Source organism: Chionomys nivalis, chromosome 5, assembly GCF_950005125.1.
Source record: "Chionomys nivalis chromosome 5, mChiNiv1.1, whole genome shotgun sequence".
NCBI lineage: Eukaryota > Metazoa > Chordata > Mammalia > Rodentia > Cricetidae > Chionomys > Chionomys nivalis.
Window position 1 is genome coordinate 33109304 of NC_080090.1, and position 14197 is coordinate 33123500.

General features: G+C 49.4%; 1 protein-coding gene across 7 annotated transcripts in view; it reads left to right on the forward strand.

Annotated features, from left to right (window-relative positions):
* The window catches only part of Arhgap22 (Rho GTPase activating protein 22), a 153856-nt gene extending 147909 nt beyond the window's left edge, over nucleotides 1-5947 (forward strand). For 6 of the 7 annotated variants that reach the window (XM_057769749.1, XM_057769752.1, XM_057769750.1 and 3 more), the window contains 3 exons: nucleotides 69-190; nucleotides 2482-3361; nucleotides 5377-5947. In XM_057769749.1, the coding sequence (XP_057625732.1) occupies nucleotides 69-190; nucleotides 2482-3361; nucleotides 5377-5605 (1231 nt within the window). In that variant the 3' untranslated portion in view covers nucleotides 5606-5947. Of the gene's footprint in view, nucleotides 1-68; nucleotides 191-2481; nucleotides 3362-5376 lie in introns of those variants that run through there. The other variant, XR_009057138.1, reaches the window with a different exon arrangement.
* Nucleotides 5948-14197: the final 8250 nt, after the last annotated feature.

Consider the following 14197-nt stretch of genomic DNA (forward strand, 5'->3'; position numbering starts at 1 on the left):
GCTCAGAGCTCACGGTAGACTGGAGTTCGGAATTTGCTGCTTCACTAGTGGCGTTTTCTCTTTTGCAGGTTTCTGGATGAAGTGCAGGCCCACTCAGATGTCAACAAGATGAGTGTCCAGAACTTGGCAACAGTCTTTGGCCCTAACATCCTTCGGCCACAGATAGAGGATCCAGTAACCATCATGGAAGGTAAAAGGGAGGTGGCTTGGTGGTGCCCAAAGCTGGGAGGTTTGGGCTCTTGTGAGTTGCCAGCACATGCTTAGCACAGCCAGGGGGAACAATAGCTTAAATGTCCTGTCTCCATCTTTAGGGACATACCCTCCTTCCCTCTGTGGCTGGTAGCAACCGGTTATTGGAAACAATGAAAATGACCAGTAGTTAGAGAGGGCAGAGCAGCTGGGAATCCGGAGTCCTTGTCCTTGATCCCACACAGATATTTTCTGCTTTAACGCCACAGTGAAGTGATCGTCTTAGGTTCCTGGAGGATAGACCTGTGCAAGCACCAGGGAATTTTTTTCTTGTGATAAGTAATAATAAAATGATGTTTTAAAAGAGCAACATAGCCCGCTGGGCGGTGGTGGCGCATGCCTTTAATCTCAGCACTCGGGAGGCAGAGGCAGGTGGATCTCTGTGAGTTCGAGACCAGCCTCGTCTACAAGAGCTAGTTCCAGGACAGGCTCCAAAACCACAGAGAAACCCTGTCTTGAAAAACCAAAAAAAAAAAAAAAAAAAAAAACCCAAAAAAAGAGCAACATAGTGAGGCTAAGGCGGGAGAATCACATAAGTCCAGGAGTTTGAGGTCAGCCTGGACAACATGAGACATGGTCTCAGAAAAAGGAAGCGAGGAAGAGGCGAATAAGGAACCAGACAGTCTCCGCTTTGCAGCTCATCTGTGCCATTCAGGTACAGTCCTCACACCGGCCTATGTGTGATTATAGTCCTTAAGTTCCAGATGATAAAACGGAGGCCACGTGAGGTGCGATGACTCAGCAGGGCCTGTCAGCCGAGCTTGCAGAGGGCCCACGTAGAGAGAGGCCAGTGTGGAAACGAGAGCCTATATGCACAAGCCTTTGGGAAGCCTGTCCCCAGCAGAGCCAGTGCAAGGACCTTGCTGCCTGGTCCTTACACTTGCTTGCCTCACATCTAGTTGGTGAGGACACTCCTGAAGTCCTGGTTTAGACCTGAGGACATGGGCCCAAACTTGGATGCCAGCAGCAGCCCCACAGCCCAATCTGCGAGGGCCGAGTTTTCTGGCCGAGAAGTCTTCTGTGATTCTCCTGGACCACTAGGTTTCCATGGGAAGTCCATCCAGGCCATAATCTCTCTTCCCAACTCTGCTGGAGGGAGCACGGCTATAGAGCAGACACTGTTGACCTTTGGATGAGCCTATCTTTACTGCTGAGCCACATACCACCACATGGGAGCTGTGCCCCCAGATTGGGAGCCCGGCATCTCAGGGATGATGGAGGGGTTGGGTGGCCAACACTGTGCATATGTGCATTTATGTGTATGCATATCTCTATACACATTAAGTAGATTTTATCAGGGCTGAGCCATGGCTCTGTGGTTGAGTACGTTTGCTGCTCTGGCAGATGACCCAGGTTTGGTTGCTAGTATCCACGTGGCAACTTGCAATACTTTGTAACTCTGGTTCCAGTTGATCTGACTTTCTGTTCTGATCTCCACAGGCACTAGGCACATGTGTGCTTCACATAAATACATGCAGGCAAAATACTCACATACATGAAATAAGTACTTTTAAAAAGATTTATTTATTGCATTTTTTATGTGTATCAGTGTTTGGTCTGCATGTATGTCTGTGTGCCGTGTGCATGTCTGGTGCCTGCTGAGGTCAGAAAGATCTGTAGGAACTCGAGTTATAAATGGTTGTGAGCCACTCTCTGGATGCTGGGAATTGAACCAGGTCCTCTGCAAGAATGAAAAGTGCTCTTAACTCCTGAACCATCCTCCCAGTCCCCAAATAAGTAATTTTTAAAAGGATGTATGCTCATGCATGTGTGTGCATGTATGTGCATGCGTGTGCGCGCGCGCGCGCGCGTGTGTGTGTGTGTGTGTGTGTGTGTGTGTGTGTGTGAGAGAGAGAGAGAGAGAGAGAGAGAGAGAGAGAGAGAACCCTGTTCCAGAGCCCTGTATCCTCAGAGGGTCTTCATTAAGGCACAGCCAGTAGCAGCAATAGCACAGGAGAAACTGAGTTGTTGATGTGCTTTGGAACCTGCTAGGTTCTGATTTCCAGTTCCATCATCCTGTGACCTCGATGAGCATCGTGTCTGCATGGCATCTCCCACCTCCTAGGTGCGCAGTGCTATGCTTCCTCCATGCTCAGGGGATTTGTGGGCACAGCCCTGTCTGTGCCTGGTTCTGGCTGGTGTGACAGTCCTCTCTCAGACCCAGGTGAAGGTGCCCTGCAGGAACGGGCATCCTGTGTCTGAGCCGTAGCTGACCCTGGCTCTTTCTCATAGGCACTTCCTTGGTTCAGCATCTGATGACTGTCCTCATTCGCAAACACGGACAGCTCTTTGCCGCAACCTCCCTGGAAGAACCTGCCTCGCCACGTGGTACTGTCCAGGGCACAGTAGAGTGGGGCTCTGAGGAGGTCCCCCAGGACCACCAGGGTGAGCCTGGCAGCCCTGGCTTGCCCACACACAGGACCTCATCTCTGGATGGGCCAGCCGCAGCAGTACTGTCTAGAACTTCTCCCCCACGCCTTGGCAGCCAGACTGGTCCTGCAGCCACCAGCCCTGGGAAGAGGATGCACACTTTGCCTGGCTGGAAGTCCTCCTTTAGGCAGGGGTCACGATCGGAGAGCCCAAAAGGGGGCAGTTCATCCTTAGAGGTGCCCATCATCTCTGGTGGGAACTGGCTCATAAACGGGCTATCCTCTCTACGTGGCCACCGCCGGGCTTCATCAGGGGACCGGCTCAAGGATACGGGCTCGTCACAGAGACTCTCCACCTATGACAATGTGCCCCCATGCAGCCACTTCCCTAGCACTGCCAGCATGGCCAGCATGGCATGGTCTGCAGCCTCATCCTCCCGAGAGGCATCTGTCAGCAGTTGCACAGCCTGTCGGGCCAGCGACTCTTCTGCCTGCAGCTCCTTACACACTGAGTGGGCTCTTGAGCCCTCTCCCCTCCCCAGCAGCAGTGAGGACCACAGGTCACCAGACCTGGGCCACAGCCTGGAGGAGACATGTGTGGGCAGTGGCAGCAGTGAGCCCAATGATCCAGGAAGCCCCACACAGGCTCATGTCCGCCGCTGTCGGGCTCTCCAGGGCCAGGTAGCCGAGCTCAGGGCAGAACTGAGTCAACAGAAGACTGAGTACGAGAGGAGCCTGAAAAGGTAAGGGCCGAGCTTATGATAACAAAGCTGCAAGGGGCGGGGCTCAGAGCAACCAGCCTCCAGGTTGCCTGCCTTGGAAAAACACCCTAGGATGTTCAGGGTTGGTGGGTCAGGATCCACAGATGCCTGCCGAGGGCACCAGGAGCCAGGTGGCTGTGCTCTAGGATGCAGTGGGTGAGAACAGCGCTTTGAATGACTGTATCACTGATGGCCACACTGCCCAGTGTGCAAACCAGCCTACTCCCGGAGCTTGTCGCAAGCCTCGATATCTCTGTTCCTTACCTATACAGGCCCCTTTTTGGGAAGAATTGGGGGGCACAGTGGAGGCCCTGACAGAGTGACTTGGGCCACTTGGAAGGAGTTTAGAATGAGGGTGGTCTTCAGCACAGGAGGGGAGAGGACATTGTACCATGTCCCATCCATTAGGCTTCTGGAAATATGCCTCTATTGGCATACATGGAGCCCCATTCTGCTTCCTGAAACCCAGTCTCTCCTGTTCCAGTATATCCCTAAGAGAATCTTTTGTTTGTGAAAATATGGATGCTGCTCTGGATGCTGGGGGCACAGCTGTGTCTCAAACTCCCCAGAATTCTCTGCCTCACTCATGTTTGGGGTGTCAGGATGAAGCCATGCACAAGGTTCATTAGAAATACATGGCATGCTTGGAAGTGGATAAAGGACAATCACACTGGGAATGGAAGGGGACCCTCCTCAGGAGAGGATAGGAGGCTTGGGGTGGGGTTAGGGGAGCACACCTTGGAGCTGTGCCAGCCTTGAGCAGGGTCGTAAGGCAGGGCCTTTAACCAGGGTGATGCTTGGTCTTATTCAGAGGGCAGTGTGTGAAAAAGTTGACGGAGCGTCTGTCTCAAGGACTTTGGCTCCTCAGATATGAAAGCTTACTGGAGGTCCGGTAGGAATGAATGAAGAGACCGTAGAAGTTCCGGCCCATGGGAGTGACATGGGCCACAGGGTCAGGAGGGGAGATGGGAGAAACAGGAGTCTTTGGTGCATGTTCTGATGATGGATTGAATGGGCCTTGCTCACTGATGGGTGGGAACAGCTCAACTTAGTAGGAGGACTTGACAAGGTCACTGTAGCATAACATAGACAGAGTGGGGAGGCCTAAGCAAGGAGAGGGTAGCAAAGAAGGGCTGGGGAACTCAGGAGGCAGAGGCAGGCAGAGCTCTGTGAGTTCGAGGCCAGCCTGGTCTACAAAAGCGAGTTCCAGGACAGGCTCCAAAGCTACAGAAAATCCTGCCTTGAAAAACAAAAAACAAAACAAACAAAAAAACCAAGGACTGGGGACAGGGGACAGAAGGCAAGCGAGAACTCAGTGCCATCCTCCATGAGGCCCCTTTCTGATGGCATTGCCTGTTGCTATGGTAAAGGGAGGTCACTTTTCTCTAAGCATTGTGCCTGGGGGCAGAGGGGGCAGACTCACTGTGGTCAGTGATGCATGCATGTTGTCCCTGTGTGGTGACTGTGCTCTGGGGAGTATGAGGGGGGTCACCTCTGCATTTCAGAGGATGCTAGGCCCATTGTCATCTGTCTTTTCAATGCCGTGGAGCTCAGACTGCTGTGTAGGCTCTGGTATGGCTAGACTTACAGGGTGGTCATGGGAGGTGACCCCAAGGAGGACATGAAGGGCAGACAGGAATTTCCTCTGGATTTATGTTCCCCTGGAGCAGTGCGTAGACAGCAGCAGGAGCTGTGGGTACGAGCACATGAAGAAAGTTCAGGGGACCTCTGCTCTCCCTTGCCAGTGGCAAGGATCCCTCACCAGGACAGTTGACAGGGCTGGAGGGACAAAAGGCTATATCTAGTGCTCAGTGCTAAGATAGGAATCCTTAGGGTGGCTTTTCTGGGTCCCAAATCCAAGGAAGCCTCCCTGCAGGGAGCCCCCACGGGCTGTGAGATCCCTCCCCGCAGGCCTCTGTCCTCCCTGCCTTGGTCATTCCTGCTGTGACAGAGTTCCAGTAGCTGGAGTCTGAAACTCCCTCTTCTTGATTTTTAAGCATCGAGGAGGGCAGTGCTGACTTGCGGAAGCAGATGTCTCAGCTGGAAGAGGAGCTGGACCAGGAGAAGAAGAAGTATGCCATGCTGGAGATAAAGCTCCGGAACTCAGAGCGGGCCCGTGAGGATGCAGAGCGCAGGAACCAGCTGCTGCAGAAGGAGATGGAGGAGTTCTTTGCCACCCTAGGAAGCTTGACTGTCGGGACCAAAGGGGCCAGAGCCCCAGAATGAAAGGAGCAGAGTATATGTCTGTGTATGTCTGCTCACTCTCCCTCAGGGGCTGGCCACAGGCTGCAGAGAAGCTAGAAGCTTCAAGTTTGGGCCAGGCCACCAGCAGGGCCATCTGACCCCAAGCGCCAGATAGAAAGAGCCTGATACCCCACAGGGGCTGTCAGGACCCCAAATAGTCCAGGCAGGATCTGGATGCTTCTTCAAACCTATGGGTCCCAGCAGGTGTCAGAGGGGACAGTGCCAAGATCAGCATTAGCCTCTCATCCAGGAAAAGTTCCCAATAGCCATCCAAAGGAATGGCACCTAAGAGCAGGACCACCGCCAAGAACCTCAGTCTTTATTAAATGTACTCTGAAAACATAGCACCTGTCACCAGCCTCATTCTTCATGTCTATGCCAGTGGAGTTTATCAAGTAATTCTAGAAAGGTTGAGCGTCCCCAGGGGGAAGCTTTTTGAGAGTCCCAGCACTGTGGTTGGGGAGCCATAGCCACCCCTTAAGCTATCCCACCTCAGAGCCTTTGTGGTTCCTCCTTGCCCTGCAGGGTCTTCTGGGCTGCCCTCTGTAGCATGCTCTTCTCTGCAGGGGCCCAGCTCAGCTCCAGAGGCCTGGGCCTGCAGGAGAGCAGAGCTCATGGGTCCTCAGGGTGTCTCCTACTCTATACTGGGCCTGGTCCACCTTCCAGATCTGGGAGTGAGAGAGTCACTTAATTTCCATGTCTACTCACTCCTTTGGAATCCTCAGACTTCATGTGTCCCCCTACCCACTCAGCTTACAGGCAGCTCAGACGCATTTTGGTTGCCAGATTAAAATACCTAACCATCTAGGAAGGCTCCCAGCTGGTGTGGCACAAGAGCTGGTCTACCTGGAGCAACCGGAGCCCGAGACAGATGGCCACAATATATCCACTGACCCACGGGTCTCTCTCCTGTTTCTAAATCCAGTCAAGCAGACAATACAAACTGACCTGCAGGCCTGGCTGAGGACTGGCCTTTCAGGCAGCAGCATTGCCCCTGCTCCTACTCAGTGTCACTGTGTGCGGTTTTGTTTCCCTCTTAAGCAGTAACCTAGGATGATCTGGGTGGGGTTGGGGGCTAAAGAGGTCATTAAAGTAGCCAGGTTTCTGATTACTACGTGGAAAAGTCCTTAAGCCCCTAATGTCTCAGGTACCATGTCTGACAACACTTGGGCAGTAGAATGGCCAGGGTCACACTGCTACTGGGCAGCACTGGCTACCAACACAAGGCCATATGCTCCCACCCCAGTGGTAAGGCAGACTGACGTCTGACCTCTTACTGTCCTTAGGAAGGTGACTGGAGATTTCTACAACTAGGATGCCTGCCAAGAGGTCAGGGGGTCAGTGAGTCCCTGGGATGTTAATTTATGCTATGGCACGCTGCTACAACCAGCCTGCATTTCTTGCCAAACGTTAACCACCACCCTCCCTATGCTCAGAGAGGAAAGGCTAAAGCGACTGATTCCTCAGAACCTCCCACATGAGACTAGAGAGACTGGACCTCTCTCTCTCCGTGAGAGGGGAAACAGAGCCTGAGGGAAGTGAGGTGGAACCACCAGGGCATTCCCATGACCCTGCTGTGTTCCCTCACCACAGCTGTAGAATTCTGCTGAGTTTGTCTCAAGCGAAAAATGCCACCAGCTCACTAAAAGAACTTCTGGGATCAAAGTCTCAAGAGGAAAGGCCTTCTGACCACAGTTAAGGCCGGCTGCCTGCCAGCCCCGGACAGGGTTGACAGTTAGCAAGCCAAGGCTGCCACCTGCTGGCAAGACTAATCTAGGCATCTACAACCTTTATGGGAAATTTAATGGACTGCAGCTGTCAGCCTTCTGCCTGTGTAATGCACACTCCCCACCTGTCTACACATCTGAGTGTGAAGCACTGAGCACCTGAGACTCATCCATGATGGGTCTTTGTCCCGGAACCTCTCATCCTTCCCTCCCCACCCTTTAGTTTATATTTATACAAACTGTTCCAAGCCTCAAGATTCCTGCCGTACTCATACTAGAATAGCTTCACTTAATATTAAGTCAAACAATGAATTATGAACATAAGCAGATAAGGAATGAGTTGTTTTCTTTAAATCTGGTGAAGTTCTCTATAATGACATGTAGTAGGAGGCCGCTTATTTATTCCCAGCTGCTCAGCCCTGAAATAACCATGCAGAAACTGTATTAATTAAATCACTGCTTGGTCTATTAGCTTTAGCTTCTTATTGGCTAGCACATAATTTAACCCATTTCTGTTAATCTGTGTGTATTGTCACGAGGCTGTGGCTTACCGGCAAGGTTCCATCTGGCGGCTGTCTCTGGTGGGGCTACATGGCTTCTCTTTGACTCCACCTTCTCTCTCTCTCTCTCTCTCTCTCTCTCTCTCTCTCTCTCTCTCTCTCTCTCTCTCGATCTTCCAGTCTGGCTATGTTCTATTAAGCCATTGGCCGAGAACAGAGTCTTTAATTCATTAACCAATAAAAGCAACATATACAGAAGGACCTCCCATACCAATGAAAGATCAGAGGCCATTGCTAAAACATCACCAAGTTAAGCAGGGATGAATCATGGTGAAGTGAAAGCTGGTTAAAAAGATCACAGGTTACTTCAGACATGTTTTAAAATTTGGTTTTGGGGGCTGAAGAGATGACTCATTGGTTAGGAGCACTTACTGCTCTTCCAGAAGACCAGGGGTCATTTCCCAGCACCTACAGGTGGCTCACAATGGTCTGTAACCTCAGTTCAGTGGGATCTATCCTCTGCTTCTGGCCTCCTCTGGTAGTACACTTACATACATGCAGCCTACACACATAGAAAATTAAAAAATAAAATCTTGTTTGGGGTTTGTGTGATGACTCATTGGGTAAGAGGTGCTTACTGTCAAGTCTATCAGGTATCAGCTCAGTATCTTGGATACATATGGCAGAAGGAACAAGCCAACTTCTTAGCATGCATATACACACATATAACAGATGCATGCACATGTGGTCACATGCATGCATGAGTGCACACACACACACAAAGGTAAAACTTGGGTTTGACTTTAAAGAGAATACTGAAAATTGTAGGTAGGGGCTGGGGAATCACTCCGGGGTTGGAGTGCTTGACTAGCAGGTGCAAGGCCCTAGGTTCCTGGAAGGGGAAACAGAAAACTAGAAACTTTACATGGAAAAGTAAAAGGTTGGCTTATATACTAAGTTTGACAAATAGGTTTGACGCCCAGCACCCCACCCAGGAAAGAGAAATCTGTATTTTAAGACTATAATTTTAATGGAATGAGCCAGAAAGATGAGCCCTTCTTTAACTGCTTAAACGATAAACCAGCACAGTAAGATTTGGGAATGGAATCCATGTGCTCATGTCAGTCCTGCCTGTTGAGCCTTTAACAGCATGTTTTACTGCCTCTGCTGCCACTGTCACCTATCCCTGTGCCCAGGAGTCCCAGTCTTTCAAGTCAGGTCTGGAACAGTTGAACCCATGCCATCTCAGGACATGTTGTGGTCTATAATAAAGTTGGAAGGCATGGCCATAGAAATCTTTGTCAGCTACAAGTCTGGGCTTGTCCTCCCCATGCTGTGAGACAGTGAGGAACACGTGCCCTGAATCTTCCTCCTTCCCGCTTAAAAGACGATGGTATTACAGAGGCCAGCCATTCCAGGTCCCAGGACCTTGCACACATATCTCATTTGCTCTTTAGGGGTGCAGACAATGTAAACTGAGGAAGAGGAAACATTGAGAAGTTAAGGACATGGTCTAACCACATACAGGCAGTGAAGTTAAAAGTCAGAAGCTGATCTCAGCCTGCATCCCTCCTACTGGTCTGTGTGGAGATGCTAGCTTGAAAGTAGTATGCAAGCCCCGATAGGTTATGTATGAAACCATAAGGAAACACAGAGAACACAAAACACATCTGATTAGCATATGCTCTGAGTAAGAGACCTGGGGGAGGCTGACCAGGAAGCCTTTCCAAGATAACACGTGAATGAAGATTGCAAAGATGGACACTGACAACAGGCAGGCATGCAAGACAGTGCCCAGTCCAACAGGAACATCTGTGAAGGAGTGCTTGTGCCCCTAAGCAAGAAGAGCTTGGGATGCTTTGACAGTTTGGATACTATCCCTGACGGCCAGGTACCCTTGAGGGATATTTGGGAACTCTGGTCCCTTCTCCTTTCTTTGCTTCATGAGTTGTTTTTGTCCACCATGTTCTCTACTATGATGTGCTACCTTGCCATAGGCCCAAAGCATCCTAGTTAACAAATTATGGCTTAGTCCCCTTCCCCCACTGTGAGCCTAAATAAATATGCTAATTACCCAGGGTATTTCATTATAGTGATGCAGAGCTGACCAAGGCAGGTAGAATGCAGTTGCTGGTGGGTAGACCTGCAGGGGGCAGATGGAGCAAGCAAGCAGGCATTCACTCCACTAACATGAACTGGCTTGCATTTAAACAAAGCCTGCATTTTTGGCCACTGCACAGAGTGGGTAAGTGGATGCAGGTACACTAGTCAAAGACGTCTGACGCTGGGAGGCCGGCAGAAGGCTGAAGGGGAGGAAGACGGGGTGGGGGCTGGGGGTGAAATGCCAGCACATCCTTCTACATTCTGATGTAGATAATGCAGAGAAGCAGGGGCTTTTAAAGGCAGACATTAACAGGGCCTGGTGGCATACTGACTGAAGAGGAGTAGGGGTGAACCTGAGACAGACCTTACGGGGAGTCAGTAAATGGTAGAACTGAGAAGCTGGCCTGAGCAGACACAGGAGCCAGAAGACAGGCAGGGGAGATACCTATAGCTGTCTCTGGGGTCCTGGCAAAGGAGAGAGCCACTTACCTTAGCATCCTAAAAGGAAATATGTGACCACAGTACCTTCTCAGATGAAGGCCTGCCCTCAGAGCAGGGCCTGACAGCAGTGGGTATAACCGACTGGCAGCTGAGAGCTGCTGCTTCTGGCACAGGTCAATGTATGTCTGTGATGGCATCTGATACCTGTCTCTAGAAAACTAGGGATTGCATTTTGGAGTCAGACTTGAAATATCACAGCCTAGCCCTATCAATCCTGAAGCTGTAAATCACGACCCTGGCCCTACCCCACGCCAGCCAGCAGCAGCTATAAGCTGCCCCGCTGAGTTGAGACATCCCTATCAGCATCCTCTTCTCTTCCTTCAGTTATTTTCTGGTGTCTGTTGGTCCAGTGTTAGAGAGAAACAAGGGGCAGGACCCAAGTGATGTGGAGGTTGAGGATGCCTAGTCTACTGGCTCTGCTGCACTGTTAGGACGAGTTCCGGATGTTAGAATCACTTCCCAGCACAGAACACCAAAGGGAAGTAGTGTTTGCTGTGTATCAGATTCTTTTGGTATGTATTTACCTTAAGACCTGACTACTGTTCAAGCGAGAGTGAAAATATTGAGTTGAACTGTAAAGACCTCTAGAGACTGAACCTCTAGCTGAAAGTTAAAAGACAACTATTTGCCAAGGGTGTTCTATATACTGCTCAACCTTGTGTGGATGCTGAGCCTTCACAGTGACTTGTGACTCCCTGTTTTATGAGAAAACAATGAATACCATGGAGTGGGTAAGGTCATACACTCTGACTAGAAGCCAGGATTCAGTTCTGGAGTGTTACACTTCTATTGCTGCAATAATTTCACATTGTATGCAGTCTTGTGCCACATGTTGAAGACTATGCTGCACTGTCAGGAGTCTGTCATGGGTTTACACAGCACTTGCATGCTAACTATCTCCATCCAAGTGGCCAGGCTCTGTTCACCCAAGGCACTGTGGGGTAAATCAGTAGCAGAGCATGGGATGTCATCAAAGATCAGGTGAACATGCTGCCTTACTCAGTCATCTTTACAGGAGAATAAAGTGAGCAGGCATGAGGGCAAAACATGCAGACAGGGTAGTTACCAGCTGTAACCCAAGCATGCCTACAATAAGACGGGAAGCGGTGGGTGACTGGGGAATCACCCAGTTCTCAAGCCAGGTAGGCTGGGGCAGGCAGCACAGCTCAGGAACGAGAGGTTCTGCTCTGCAAGGTGAAAGGTAAGAACTGACTCCTGCAAGTTGTCCTCTGACCAAACACACACAAACTTCTTTGGTTTTGTTTTAAAGTAAGCAAGAATTATGCAATTATGTTGCATTACTTCCTAGGGAAGACATGCAGAGACATCCACTTACTACATACAATGCACCTCCAGATCAAAGAACTCCACCCAGGTCTAGCTCACTGACCCAGTGACCTTAACTGAGGGAACTTCGAGGCAGCTACCCCACTGGAGAAGTGCACTCCACTTGCCCAGCAACCATCCTCCACCTTGTGAGAATCTTAGGTTATTGTTGCTGGGATATAGAGATGGCAAGAGCCACACCATTCCTGGAGGGCGGATTTCCACACAGAGATAACCAGAGGCTTGCAGAGGCAGAATGACTGCCCCTGGGCAAGTGTGGGTGTATAGGACACATACTCAGAGTACAATAGAGTATATACAACAGGGTGGTTTAGCTGACAGGATCTGGCGGGAATGACACAAAAAAGCACCAGAATACAGCACGCTCCAATTTTCCATGAAAACTCAAAGTTGACCTTGTGGTACGTCTTTCAAGGAAATCTTACCAGCCACATGTTTGGGACTGTGGGGCATGGAGAAGGCAGCTCAGGGTTTGGGATACGGTCGTTCTGAAGTGGGACGGCATAAAATGCTTTCCTTTCAGGGCAGCATTCTGCTACACCACTTCCGATTCTTTCCAGGTTATACTGGCTTACACTGCCTTTCATAAAAGTACACACAATCAGCAGACACCTTGAGAGCACACCACTTTCAGGTGACAGATGACCACCGAGACTTGCCTGAGAGCATTCAACTGTCCCTCTTCAAGCAAACCCGGATGCTTGGAATTCACCTTGCCAGGGGGCACATGCAAATTGGCTTCTCCCTTTTTAGTTCACTCTGATCTGTAAGATTCTTTCCATTTCCTAGCCCGCTTTTGAAGTGCTTTTTTTATGGTCAGTCCAGCATCCGCAGCAATCAGACACCCTGGGTGTTCTCAGGCATGTTACTCACTAGGCAGTGTCTCCCTTTCCCACTGTCCACCAAGCGATACAAGAGGATGTGGGGCAGGGATAAGTAGATGTCACAGGCCTCATGCAGGAAATCATGAGATTAGTTAGGGTGCAAATCACCTGTCCCCTTCCTAAGACAAACAGAAAGCTGATGCCATACCTGCCCTGCCCTCTATCATAGATCCTGTAAAGAGGGGGAGGTACAAGTCCTAAGATGAACTGGGTACAGACCCACTGTAATGAATGGTCCCCGAGCAATAAAGGGCTCAAAACATCTCTCAGTTCCCCATGCCAAACTTGGAAACATGCTTAAATGAGCCCCCTTTTCCATCTCACTGCTCTCTCAACAAGATATCTGGCTTCCAGGCCCATATTCACACTTCCAGCTTAACTGGATCTGTCCTCATAAGTGACCCTAAGATAAAGGTCTCATCTCACATCTGCAATGGGTTCTGACTACAGAGAATGAAAGCAAGTCCTGGTGTTCTGTTCTTGCTCAGTGTTCCAATTCTGAACCTCAGCTTTCCAGTCTTATTATCTTTGTACACCTAAGGCTTGCCCATCAGCCCTCATTTCCAAGCCGGCTCTTACTTTCAAACCTGTGACTTTCCTTTGGTTTGGAATACCCTTCCTCCTCAAGTCATTTCACAGAAAGGCTCACCTCCTTTGCACAATACTCTTCTCCTCTCCTCAGACCTGCCCATTCCCTTGACACTGACTTTGCTCTCCATCCATTTTTTTTTGACTCCTCTCACTCCAATTTCCAGCAGTTTCACAGTATGTTTTCATTAACTGATGAAATAAAACTTGTGTTGGAAACTTAACATTTTCAAAGCATACTTGAAGAATCTTATTTTCAAATGAGGTTCAAATACTGGTATATAACCTTAAATATGTAAAATATTTTTAACCACAAAATCAGTACAAGTAAACCATCCTCACTTAGATATATCTGACAGATTTTTAAAACAATATTTTAAAATATGTAATACCTATATTAGCCAAACAAAGAACTACATTTTATGACTGGGTGGAAATCTTGATCATTCATCTAAAAACAAGCCTGCAGCTAACAGTCTGATGTCAAATTCTATAGGCTGTCTAGCACTCAGGAAGAGACCCTGTCCACGTACATGTAGCTCACCCATCAGCAATGCTGAGACCCTGAGCACATAACAGACAAAGGCTCCAAGCTCAAATCTCCTGCTTGCTTTGACAGATGATACTGACTTTTGCCAAGTGGCTACAATGGCAGCTGTTTTATGCAGTTACTAGATCAAGGGCACTGAAGCAAGTTCCTTTCTTAAAGTTTCTATAGTGATTTCAGACACAAGAATAGCAAGCTTAGATCAAACTATACACCAGCAGTGATAACCACGATAACAATGTGTGTACAACCCAAACCTAAGACACTTGCTGCTCTACTGATAATCTAGCTTCAATTCACAGGAAACCCTAAAACCACCTGGAAAAACCACAAGTTTGTTTTGCTTTCAATGAAAAACTCTTACTTTCATACCACTT